General features: G+C 44.6%; 3 protein-coding genes and 1 pseudogene across 3 annotated transcripts; 1 reads left to right on the top strand and 3 right to left on the bottom strand.

The window, feature by feature from the left end:
• Nucleotides 1-936, top strand: part of LOC113558335 — a 14049-nt pseudogene extending 13113 nt beyond the window's left edge.
• Nucleotides 937-5752: 4816 nt separating this feature from the next.
• LOC113558310 (zinc finger BED domain-containing protein 5-like) lies at nucleotides 5753-6586 on the bottom strand. Its single transcript, XM_026963777.1, has one exon. It carries the CDS (start codon nucleotides 6584-6586, stop codon nucleotides 5753-5755), a length of 834 nt encoding a protein of 277 aa, XP_026819578.1.
• Nucleotides 6587-6675: 89 nt separating this feature from the next.
• On the bottom strand, nucleotides 6676-7143 carry LOC113558309 (zinc finger BED domain-containing protein 5-like). Its single transcript, XM_026963776.1, has one exon. It carries the CDS (start codon nucleotides 7141-7143, stop codon nucleotides 6676-6678), a length of 468 nt encoding a protein of 155 aa, XP_026819577.1.
• Nucleotides 7144-7179: 36 nt separating this feature from the next.
• LOC113558308 (zinc finger BED domain-containing protein 5-like) lies at nucleotides 7180-7752 on the bottom strand. The gene is made up of 2 exons (XM_026963775.1): nucleotides 7738-7752; nucleotides 7180-7581 (listed from the first exon to the last, which is right to left on the bottom strand). Exons 1-2 carry the CDS (start codon nucleotides 7750-7752, stop codon nucleotides 7180-7182), a joined length of 417 nt encoding a protein of 138 aa, XP_026819576.1.
• Nucleotides 7753-13159: the final 5407 nt, after the last annotated feature.

Below are 13159 nucleotides of genomic sequence, written 5' to 3'. Positions count from 1 at the left end.
GCGGTCGTGTTCACACACAAATATAAGTGGGACAAGCCACTATTAAGGATATGCGGTAGCCCCATCACACTGGCTAACGAAATGAGATACATCGGTATGATTATCGACAGGTCGCTATTTTACAAGTGCCACATGAAAAAAGCCGCGGCCAAGGCAGAAAAGATTGGCACACAACTCGCTCGTCTCATGCCGAATGTGGGCGGGCCGCGCGAAGACAGACGGCGCTTGCTGTCCTCGGTCGTGCATTCCGTGCTGCTGTACGGCACCCCGGCCTGGGCACACACCCTGGACCTCGTGCCCGGCAACGTCAGGCTCTTGAACAAGACCCAGCGCAGAGTCCTACTGCGCTGCACGTGTGCCTACCGTACAGTTTCCGAGGCGGCTCTAAACGTGCTTGCATCGACCCCGCCGGCTGACTTGCTAGCCAGAGAACGAGAGTCCGAGTTCAGGAGGAGGCGGTGTGATTCGAACGCCCCGGATAAACCCGATGCGAGGAAGCAAACCATCGCCGCATGGCGGGGAAGATGGGACGCCGCGGAAACCGGGCAATGGACGAGGAGGCTTATCCCCGACGTGACTCATTGGTGCTCCAGAGGTTTCGGGGAGACGAACTTCCACCTCACACAGTTCCTCTCCGGTCACGGATGCTTCGGCGAATACCTGTTCAGGTTCAAGAAGCTGGAAGACCCCAAGTGCGCCGACTGCCAGGCACCACAGGACGATGCCGAGCATGCCTTCTTCAAGTGTGACAGATGGTGGAGGCAAAGGAGGGAGCTGGAGGTGAAACTGATGGGTGATTTCACCCCGGATGCTGTCGGTAGGCTGATGCTGTGGTCGCACAACAACTGGAAGGCAATCGATCAGTATGTGAACCTGGTCCTCAGTACCAGGGAGGAGGAGGAGAGGCAACGGCAGAGACAACCAGCCGAAGCTTAAAAATTATTTAAGTTGTTTAAATTGTAGGCCCAAGGCCAACTTATTGATGGTGTAGGGCCATCGTTTTGTATTGTAATTTGTCATTCATTTTTTTTGATTCATTATCATTGTCGAACTAATACGATGCCAGGGAGCTCGGCGAATTGCTCCACCAAGGTATTTCCGGCCCCCTTGTCGATACCGTAAAAAAAAAAAAAAAGGTTAGGGATGTGCCTCCCGACGGAACCCACCTTGTCGTGGAGGTGAGGGGGGGGGGGAGCTCAATGCCATGTAATTGGGTCACTGCTGCTAAGAGGTTCTACCCCGCGCCAGTCCTGACCGTTCACTGGTTGAGGTTGGCAGGCTCGATCCACCTACAAGCACATGCAAATGGACTCAGAAGGCTACTGTAAACCCTGCCAGTAGGGTAAAATGGCAGCAGAAGGACACTGAAAACCCAATGTGAATCAAATTAATGATAATATTGTTACCACCCCAGTACAACCGGAATGTACAGGGGACGCCGCGGTGTGACTCTTGTAGCCCGGTCCTCCCAGGTGCGAACCAGGGCGATGCGAAGTGGAAGCCCCACAATCATCCCAAACCGAAACAAAGAACCGGAAACTTCAAGTTCCACGGTTAGAGCTGAGGACAGCCACTCAACAACTACCATAGCGTCTCAAATAACCAAAAGAAAAATGAGTCCTCGCCTCAAGACGAAAACTTCTAAACTCGGGTTCTCAAAGAGCGAAAGAACCGGATCTGATGTCGGCGATATTGAGCCTAAAAAACTCGATGAAGCTACAAAATAAGATTATCAGCGATCTACTAGAGGGTATCGACCACCTAGCCTTAGTCGAAGAAAAGTCTAAATCCCCCCATATAAGAGAGGTAATCGAAATAGTCGTCGAAAAAGCGGAAATGCTCAATTCCAACAGAACGAGCTTGCACGGCGCATTCTACGAAGCGGAAAAGGCAAGAGTCGAGCAACGGCAGAACAAAAGCCCACTGTCCCTCAGCCCGAGCAGTGTGTTAAGAGCCAGGATAAGCAGGAAGCCATCCTGAAAGCTTGCGAGGCGCTGGCGGGTCTCGCTCGCGAAACAACAGGAGGACATAAACACTTTAAAGAGCACCCACTCTGCACCGGCTCCGACCTACGCTTCGAAAGCAAGGAACCACCTCTTCTCACAAATCGCAACAGATGATGCGAAAAAAACTACCACCTATTATCCTGGCAGCAGTAAGTGCACCGCCCATCGCAAAGCATTGTCTAAAAATAAGACGCCATCCACCGAGCTAAGGGAGCCAGGGATAGAACCCGACGCCCAGATCAACCATCGAGATGCATAAATTCCTGCAGATAAACCTAAACTGCTACAAGGCTGCCCACGCTCTGGCGTTACAGCAGGCCGCAGAATCCAACGTCGACACCCTCATCGTCAGTGAACCTCCCCCTACGAGGATCAACACGTGGTACTACGATGCGTTTGGCAAAGCAGCCATAGTTTGCTCACGCGGGCACCCAGTGGACATCGTCGGCCCCACTAAACTGGGATTAGATTAGGACATAGATTAAAATCTATGTAGGAGAGGGTTAACCCCGGTTATTAATTTAACTGGGGCCAAAAGCGATGCTGACTTTGGATAGTTGGCATAGACGCGTTCGGCCCAACACTACACTGCAAAGTCTTAAATGTGTCGGAAAACCGAAGGGTCCTTCATCGGATCAGCCTTGCGGACTTAATGGCAAGAGATGTTTTTAATTGAACATCTTAGCAACCTCCTAATCTCAGGTATTTAGCTATGAGAATTAGGTTGGCATGGAGGAGGTATATAAACCGTGTCTATAAAGATCCACAGTTCCCTGGGAAGGGCTGGGGTAAAATTCCTTATTATATTAAAGAGGCGCAGTGACATAATGGACTTAATAGATCGTCCTCAACTCATGGGAATCTTATGGATAATAAAGTTAAAAATTTTAAGGAGATAACGGAATTGGAATCAGGAAAAGGAACGATAATAGGGAAAAAAGAAGGGTCATCTTTCTTTTTGTTGGAACAAACGAGGAGGAAACTCCAACGAGTTGTAACAAGTGACAGAGAGACGACGAGGGTGAGGGCATTAGGCGCTTCACCTACGGCGCTGGGTCCATAGTGGACACAGCTGAGTTGCGGGATTACACCTGCAACTTGGGGCGTCGTGGGAGGAAGCACTCAGATGAGCTTCTCCGGCTTGTAGTGGCGATGAGACTGGAGAAGTCAACGATGACGAAAGCCAGGGAGGAGAGCTTCTTGAAAGCCCGAGTAAAGCTCATAAGTGTTGTGGACGAATGATGATGCAGGAAAGGCTTATAGAAGCTAAACACCCAAGACAATCTGAGTTGGTGAAGGAGAACACTGTAGTAGAAGTTAGCAAAAAGATTGGAAATTCAACGGGGATGGTAACATTGCTGGGGGACACCATGATCGGCGAAGACTTTGAAAAAGTAGTCTCCGACATTCATGCTGAAATTCTAAAAGAGAGGGGAGAAAAACGGAGAGAACAGCGCCGAAGAGTAAGAAGAAGCGCGAAAAGAAGTGTGAAATGAAAACAAAGCATGGAGAGAATCAGACGGAGGGTCCGAAAACCATGGCGGAGTTGGAGCCTAAGGTATCAACCTCGAAAGAGGTTGCTGTCCCAGTACCAGCCGGAAAGGTGCCGGTTCAAAAAGCTGCCATAAAGCAGCCCAAGAACAGAGACCTAGTACGGACAGTGCTGAAGGCAGAAGGGCGAAAACGGGAGGAAAACCCCGGTAAGATCCCGCCTTGAAAAAGCCCAAGGAACCGCAAGCAATGGGATGGACGACAGTCAGTAAAAGAGGAAAAAAGCGAAAAAGGTTGTTCCAAAGGAGATACGAATACTCCTTGAGGAAACGAAGAAAGTAAAGGAGAAGAGCTGCGGGGCATACATCGTCAACTTGGCGCCGAAAGGGGAATCAGAGTCAGGGAAGCCAAAAGTTGTCCGTGAGGAGACCGAGCAGAATTGATAAAGGTTCTCTGGGAGGTAATAAAGACGAGGGTGCACTACCCGAAGTTCAGAAAGATTAGGAAAGTGAATAAAGATAAACTGTATGTAATGTCAGAGAATGAGAAGAGTCGGAAGCTACTCCAAAAAGCTTCGCTCGATTTACGTCGGACGGGCGAGAGAAATCCTCGAATAAAAATATTCGTGGTTGGGATCGAGGTTAAAGACGATGAAATGGCCGTTCAGCTAGAGAAGCAGAATGAAGGTTCTGTGAAACTAGTTGAAGGCTGGAGTAAAAATCTAGAACTCGTCCCAAGGAGTAACCGGGTAACGAGTAGAGGGAGAGACGTTGAGTTTGAGGTAACGCCTGAGGTTGCTGGCGAGGTTGTGGGTCTATGGTTGTTTGTTGGGCTATCCCGGTGTCGTGTGGGCCCCAGTGTGAAAGTGTTGCGGTGCCACAAGTGCCAGCGACACGGACACATTGGTGTGTCATGCAAGGCCCCGGCGGTGGTCTGCGGGCGATGCGCGGGCTCGCAGCACGCTGCGCGACGCTCTGCTCGACCGGTCGCATGGACTCAGGTTGCCGACGTGGTTCACGGAGGAGCTTGAGACCCAGCGGCGCTGTGTCAAGCGGATAAGACGGAAACTGCGTAAGTCACGAGCTGAAAGAAGCGAGGAAAGGACAGCCGCATTGGAGGAATCCTACAGGAGAGAAAGGAATAAGTATACGGCAGGAAGGAGAAAAGAGCAGACGAGGACCTGGAGAAAATTTACCACGGAAGAGAGTAATGGGAAACCATGGGGGTCCGCCTACCGGTGGTGGAAAGAAGCGGCGAATACTGACTCGCGCGGTGTGCTTGCAACTCTCCGAAAGGAGGGAGGTGGGTGCACAGCGGGTTTGGTTGAAACTCTAGACTTACTGCTCAACACCTTAATCCCTCCAGATACGATCGACGGTGAAACCGAAGAACACGAATAACTCCGAGAGGAGATGGGAGTGCAACTAGGGGAAACCGAAGAAACGGCCTGGAGCGGGGAAAGTGAGAGAAACCACTGTGAGGAATTTTCTCAGGAGGATTTGAAGAGGGCGATTTGGCGCATGGGACGGGACAAAGCTCCTGGGGAGGACGGTCTAACAGCCAGAATCCTCAGAGTGGCGTTCCCAATGATGGCGGAAATAGTGACCACTCTTTTCAACGAGTGTTGGAGAAGAGCCCGTTTTCCGAGAGGGTGGAAGAATGTTGTAGTGGTACCTCTGTTGAAAAATCGTGACAAGGACAAATCTGACCCAAAGTCATATTGCCCGATCAGTCTACTTCCAGTGCTGTCAAAAGCTTTGGAGTATCTGATATGCGTGAGACTGAGGGAAAAAATTGGTCCGAGTATGAACGATAATCAATATGGCTTTAGAGCGTACAGATCTACAACCGATGCAATATTAAGAATGAGGGAATGGACCGAAAGCTGGGCAGAGAAGTACGTTCTTGGAGTGTTCTTGGACATTTCGGGGGCGTTCGACAATGCTTGGTGGCCGGCAATATTGCATCATCTAAAAAGGTTGGGAGCCACTGAGAGGTTGTGCGAGATCACACGGGACTATTTAGGAGGAAAATACGCCAGTATCACTGTGCCGACGGGGCGAAGCCAGATTAGGCTGTCTAAGGCAGCGGTTCCCAATTAGTGTGAAGCCACGGACCCCTAGCTATAACTTAAATTGGTCCGCGGACCCCTTTATTGTAAATACTTACTTTTCAATTTTATTTTATTATGAAAATGAAAAATAAATTTATACGATTTATTTTCAATATGAAAAAAATTATTTGATTAAACACCTTCAAACTTTATGAGACAAGTGAAATATTTCTTTTTTGTTCATAATTTCGTCTAAGTCCGGCTGCATGCTTGATATTTTAACTCTTAAATCAGCGTCAATATTAAGCCTATTACGATATTTGTTTTTCATGTAACAGTAGGTAGAAAAAGCTTGTTCACATCTATATGTTGTGCAAAAGGGGATCAAATGTCTTAAAGATTTTTCAGCCAGTTGCTTTTGATCATTTTGAACAATTAACCAAAAATCAATTAGTTTTTTATCGTCGAAAATATTTTTCATCTCTCCATTAGTTACCAAATCAATTAATTCATCTTGTTCCTGTTCAGAGAGATTTTCTATTTTTTCAATATCACAGTGAAATGGATTTCTTATCCACGTATTATTTGGGTCAGGTTGATGAAAATATTTTCTTAATATTTTGGCCATGCTCAACAAGTGTTCAGATATTTCACTCTTTACCTCCTGTGATAGACATTCACACGAAGATTCCAAAAAAGATTGTAATGTCGGAAAGTTACTGAAAGAGTTCTTTTCAACACGTATTGCCCAAATTTCAAACTTTTTTATAGTTGCTTCGATCTTATCCTCAACGTGAAAAACGTCAATATAAATTCCTTGTAAACTCAAATTTAGTGTATTCAAGTATTCAAACACATCAGCCAAGTAAGCTATCTGAGACAGCCAAGAAAAATCAGTTAACAAGCCTACAAATCTGGTTTCTAGAAGAAATACTCGAACTTCGTCTCTTAGCTCAAAAAAACGCTGAAGAATTTTTCCACGTGAGAGCCATCGAATTTCAGTGTGCAAAATAAGCTGTACGTGGTCACTTCCCATGTCTTTACAAAGGACTTCAAAAAGCCTTGATTGTAGAGGTCGTGATTTAATAAAGTTTATAATTTTCACTACTTCCTCTAAAGTTGTTTTCATGTGTTCTGATAGGCGTTTAGCAACCAACGCTTCCCTATGTGAGTCCACTTTACTTGAGGTGCAACTTCTTTCACACGACCCAACAATCCAGTTTTGTAACCTGACATTGCTGCTGCACCATCAGTGGTTATTCCAACGCATTTTTCCCACCTAATGCCATGATCTGTAAAAAACTTATCAATAGCTTCAAATATATCTTTTGCCGAAGTATGTAGGAGCTCGCATGAAAACAAAAAATCTTCAAATAACTGTTTTTCCCATATAAAACGGACAAAAACCAACATAGATGACTTATTTGCTATGTCAGTACTTTCATCTAGTTGCAATGCAAACTTGTCACTGGTAGATAGCCTTGTAAATAGTGTTTCTTCAATATTTGCAGACATATCAGTAATTCTTCTTTGAATAGTATTATTAGATAGGGGGACAGAACTAATCAACTTTGCTGCTGATTCACCTAACATTTTTTTGCACAGGACAATTGCAGCAGAAAGAATTAGTTATTCGGCTATGGTATGAACCTTACCAGATTTTGCAACAAGTTGAGCGACTTCGTATAAATCTAAAGTGGCATTTTTATTACCACTTAAACTTGTCGAAGATTTCATCACTTTTTGTGATTTTTTAAATTCTCCTAACTTGACTACAAAAAAATCCAACGACTTACTAGTAAATTCGCCATGTTTAGTCTCAAAATGGCGTCGTAGTTTGGAAGGTTTCATACTTTCATTGGACAAGATCTCCAAGCAAATAATACACTGTGGTTTTGGTTCATCTTCAGTCCCAGTAAATGTAAATCCTAATTGTAAATATTCAGTGTTATACTTAACTTTAGTTCCTACGGTACTCTTCGAGTTTACATTACGGCGATTTGAGTCTGAACTACTATGTTGATCAGTACACTAAAATAAATTTATTATTGAAATATTATCAATAAAAATACAGATTAAGTGTAAAATTATAAAATATAATTTGCGCAATACATAATATGCACGCATTTAACGACAGATTAATAAGTAAAAAAGTTCTTTTCATAAATAAATGAATGAGTTATTTACCTGAACTTTATTCATATCATTCACAGTATTATCTTCTTCTATTTCACATATAGGCCTTTTAAGTGAACCAGATTTTAACCACTGATACATTATGGTTATTCGTTTAATTTTGAAATACAATGTATAAAAAGGACACACGGCACTAATCGCTGACCAGTAATGACTGAGACTACTAACTAATACTAATGTTGATTTTTTACTTTAAATTATATGTCCGAAATATATTTTATTGGTTAATGGAAAAAAAATAATCAGTATGGTTTCACGTTCTGAATTATAGTAATAATAGTGTAATAGTGAAGATAATAATGATATTTATTTCTATGAAATTGCTTATCTATTTTTTTCGCGATAATCGAGTTTCAATAGTCCATAAATACTCGGAATTTCATATTACTACAAAGTTAATAATTTCACTAAAATAAAATAAAAATATTACTACAAAACAACATAACCGCGGACTCCCTAAAACCAACACGCGGACCCCTGGGGGTCCGCGGATCACCAATTGGGAACCGCTGGTCTAAGGGTTGTCCTCAAAGTTCTCAGTTCGGACCAGAACTCTGGAACATTTTGATGGACTCTACTGAGTCTTGATGAATCGGAAGGGGAACTATCTAAGCTACGCGGATGACGCGTTGCTGATGATAGCTGGAAAGACGAGATCAGAGGTGATTCGAAAGACAGAGTCCAAGCTGAAAAGAGCAGGATCCTGAGCAGGTGGCATGAAGTTGACCTTCTCGGTCGCAAAGACGAAAGTCGTGTGTCTAAAGGGGAGATTGATTCCACCTTACACGGTTAGGATGGACGGGAAGAGGATAGCGGAAGTAACAGAGATGGATTATCCCGGTGTTACATTGTCGATAGGTGGAGTTTCAGAAACCGCGTAGAATAGCGGGGAAAGCGGCTCCAATGTTTCAGAGGATCCGATGGATAGTAGCTTTAACCTGGGGCCTTAGTGGGTGGACGACGCACAGATTATACTTAGGTTTATTTGTGCCGAGACTGCTTTACGGGGCCTTAGTGTGGGGTGAAACCGTCAGCGACCGTACGATGAAACGTCTGCTGCTAGGAGCTCAGAGGGGTGCGCTCTTGGCATTAACGGAGGCATACCGTACTATGAGTACGGATGCTCTGCCTGTGCAAGTGGGAGTTCTCCCTCTGGACTTGGCAGCTAAGCAATGGGGTCGTTTGGCTAGGAGTAGGAGGTTAAGGCTCGGGAGGAATCAAGAGACAAGGGTAGAGGAGAAAAGGATTGTCGAATGGCAAGCATGGTGGGAGGCTAGTGAGAAGGATAGACTCACATATAGCTTTTTCCCAAGTGTGAAAGAAAGATTGAAGTGTAGCTGGGTGGAGGTGGACTATGAGTCTTCCCAGTTCCTAACGGGACATGGCGGATTTATGTCCTTCCTTCTACGCTTCTCTAATTCAGAGACCGACGAATGTCAACTGTGCGGAAACTCGGACACGATGGAACACGTCGTGTTTGAGTATGAAGCACTAGCGAGCGCTTGAAGGGCACTAAAAGACCTAGTGGAGTCGAGAGATCAACAGTGACCATGTATGCCGAGCTTCCTTGTGGACTCCCCGGAACTCTGGAAAGGGTTTCACGGGTTCGTGAGCGAGGCGATGGCCGTGCGTGGTCATGTGGTGGGTCTCTCACTAGATGAGGAGTAGACTCACGCTCGCAAGGGCCGGGGGCGTCTGGGACGCGTGGCGGTGGCGAAAGTACGATGACGCGAAGCGGTGTGAATAAACTCTACGGGGTGACGTCTGCTGCTTCTGGCGACCGTCTCTCGTTCCAAAGGACTGAGTAGGCATCTGGGATGCGAGGTGCAGAGTTGTCTGTTGTGATGGGAAGGAAGACAGCGGAAACTACTCTTCGGGGCAAGTTCTGTTGTCCTGCTGACCAGTGGCCTACGTGTTTACACTAGGTGCGCCTGGGGCGCGTGATTGATGCACGGTCCTCGGACCTGTAGACGCTAGGCGGAGCGTGTAGATAGAGTACTCAATCTATTTAAAATTAAAATGAGGGGTCATGACCATCGTGTGACCTGCGAGCGCAGCGTCAGGGGCCAACCACTAGCCCTCGTGTATCTGCAAAAGTAAATAGTAGGGAGGCGAAAGTCCTAGCTTTAGGCAATGATGATCCGCTGGCCGAAACGTCCCACTTTAGACGCCTAATTATATTAGGGATAAGTACTACGGGAACGACGTCTGGAACCAAGCATCGAGGAAACCTGGTGTGGACGTCTGGGATCGCATTCGTAGTGGCAGTCGTGTAAATGACGAAAGTGGTAAATGATCGTATGCTGATCAGGCGAATGTTAACGGTGAGCATTCTACCGGGAACACAGCCACTCTGCCAGTGGGAGTATATCACCTGGCGGTTGCTTAAATCATATTAAGTAGTGGGTTGGATAGTTCCGCGGCCTTACCAGTGGTCAGTAGAGAGATCTGATACATCTTGAAACCAAACTGGAAGTCACGTGAAACCCCGTTCTCCAGGCGGGGGCGTAAAAACTCTTTGTCTGGGCGTGGTGGACAGCCTTAAAAACTGTCCTAATCTGACGATGCCTCATACTTTTCTCGGAAAGTATCTGGTGCCTCTGCCTGAAAGGGGACGAGTTTAGACTCACATAACCTTTGTTGTGGAGCGAAGGACTCTGTCCGAACTTGGAACTTATGAACCTCCCCCTACGAGGATCAACACGTGGTACTACGATGCGTTTGGCAAAGCAGGCATAGCTTGCCCACGCGGGCACCAAGTGGACATCGTCGGCCCCACTGAGCTGGGATTTACATGGATTCAAACAGGCAATCTCCGCATTTACTCGTGCTACTGGTCCCCCAGGCCAGACTCCAATCTTACACAATACCTTGCATTTCTCAGCAATCTGGAGCACAGCATCAGAACGCACAATGGCGACTCCCTCATCTGCGGCGACTTCAACACTCACCACACCGCCTGAGGCTCTCGACCAAATAGCAGTAAAGGAGACGCTCTCCTCGACTTAATTCAAACGACAGGTCTGGTCATCTGCAACATCGGCACGTCCCCGACTTTTGTACATGGATCCGGTTCCTCTGTAATAGATATTACCCTGGCTTCCCCCTGCGTCGCAGCAAATATTACGAACTGGGCGGTCCTGGACACGATAACCCTGAGCGATCATTTTTACGTACAGTTCTCTCTACTAGATCAAATCAACTACCCAACACGAGAGCGCAGGCAGCCGAATTCGCATGCGTCTACCTTAAAGGCGCTCCTGTCGACCAATCGGCTGACTATCCAAGGATGTTCCTCAGACGTGGACCAAATGACAGACGATCTGTCCTCCGCTATACACAACGCGTGCAGTCTCCCCCGGTCGAACTCGGTGGGAAAAAGGAGAAGTGTCCATTGGTCTCCCAGTCTGGGCGAACTACGCAAGACGGCTAACCACCTTCGCCGCGTCTTTTAGCGAAAGCGCCGCCTGTTTGGTCCCCTAGCAAGCGTGGAAGAAGAAGTCGCCGCCAAAGATGCCAAGTTGGCCTTCATAAAGACAATAGCTCAAAGGACCTCTGCGATGAAGTGGAACGCGACCACTGGGGGAAGCCATATAAGATTGTCATGGGAAAAATGAAAATCAGGTCCGAGATCCCAGGGCTGAACCTACCCGGCAGGCTCCCAATGATCATTCGTGAGCTCTTCCTATCCCACCCGGTGAAACAGGCTACCTTTTGGCCACCCCGGCGTTTCTACCAGTACGCAAGGTGGACTACCGTAGTACATTATACGAGCCAGAGTTTTCCATTGAATGTGTGTAAAATTCCCCATTTTCTTTAGCCAGGGCTACACACTTAATGAATGGACGGATTTGTCCGTTTGTAGTATCAATAAATTGGGCATGGTGTCCAGATTGTACCTTTGTCATTTTTGAAAAAAAATGGTTGTATAATTCTGAATATATTAGCAAAAAAGTGAAGTATTTTTGATGCAAAAAGATATTGTACTCAACCGTTTTAGTTATAACATTTCATGTGTCAGCGCCAGTGATCGTATTACCCCTTCTATGCTGTATACGTTTTCGTCACGGTCGTACACTGGGCAGCGGCTCCCACCGTTGACAGTTTGCCTACGCCTTCACTTATCGTATTCGTGATTTTGGCAGAAGCTCTCTGCCTTTCGGCGACATTCAGTGTGTATGTTCATTCGTAATAACCACGTGTAATTGCTGTATTCCATTGTTATAGTAGGCCGTGTGGATCGTCGACAATTAATATTAATTATTAACTAAAATGTGTAAAATGGTTTGTAAAGCATTCAAAGAGAATATATGAAAAAAACACAAATACGATAATATCATGTATGGTTGTGTCTAAAAAATAATTCTATCACCAAAATCAAAAAAAAAAACGATTTCCGTTTTATGGAAGCATAAAAAAAAAAATGGCTAAGATGTTATGACAATTCAATACTTTTTGATCGATGTCCAGTGTCCATGGTGTATATTATAATATCGGAAAAATAATTGATTATAACATTAAATAAATAAAAACATATAAACCTGCAATTCATATTACATGCCACTTTTTTCGGTACATAAAAATTTTTGATAATGGTAAATCTGAAGAATTTTCTTTACGTAATGCGGAAGTATTCGAAGACCCAGAACGCAAATTCATTTTATTTTTATTTTATGGTGTAAAAATTATAATATAGCTTACTATATTACCAGTTATTAATGTTATTAGGTAGATACCTATCATAATATACTCGTAAATAGTTTTGTATTGACAATAACTAAATATTTACGAGGTATAATTATACAATCGTACGAAATGGTTTGTTGACGAATTAGAAATACCGCCACCAGGAAAAATAATCGTAAATAAAGTTAGTCAAAAGTAAATTTAATAGGTAATAAAAATAATTTCATATTTTTTAATCACCCTATATATTATAGAAAGATGCTGTCAGGAAATATTTCATATTTAAATGTTTTAAGTTATTAATATTATTTAATTAATTATATCAAGTAAAAATAATAATATTATATATTATATTACGTTGTTATTGTTATCGACGATAAATTACAGTCGTTTCAGGGAAAAAATAAACAAAAATAAAAACCAAATATACCGTTAGATTCTAGACAGAACCTGATCGCCTACAATGTATTTCAAAACAATCTCATCGTCAGTCAACATTATGAATCATTAAAATGAACACTATATTTATCGACGGGTAGTCTACACCGGCGACCAGCGCAATATTTCCGTTGTCGACTACCCGTCGATTAATAACATATTATTATTATTCATCACATTTAAATAGTATTACCCATCGACAATGTATTGGAATAGCACGCAATCCGGAACGCTTTCGCGGTCGTTTTGCAGAATTTTAGATTTATCTGGATACAATTTCCAACGTCCA

The sequence above is a fragment of the Rhopalosiphum maidis genome, chromosome 3, assembly GCF_003676215.2.
Source record: "Rhopalosiphum maidis isolate BTI-1 chromosome 3, ASM367621v3, whole genome shotgun sequence".
NCBI classification, from domain to species: Eukaryota; Metazoa; Arthropoda; class Insecta; order Hemiptera; family Aphididae; genus Rhopalosiphum; species Rhopalosiphum maidis.
Note: the sequence above shows the minus strand (reverse complement) of the source record. Positions and strands in the feature narration are given on the sequence as shown.

Coding starts and splice junctions, on each gene's coding strand:
- LOC113558310 (XM_026963777.1), bottom strand. CDS start 6,586: ATGGGAAGTGACCACGTACAGCTTATTTTGCACACTGAAATTCGATGG.
- LOC113558309 (XM_026963776.1), bottom strand. CDS start 7,143: ATGTTAGGTGAATCAGCAGCAAAGTTGATTAGTTCTGTCCCCCTATCT.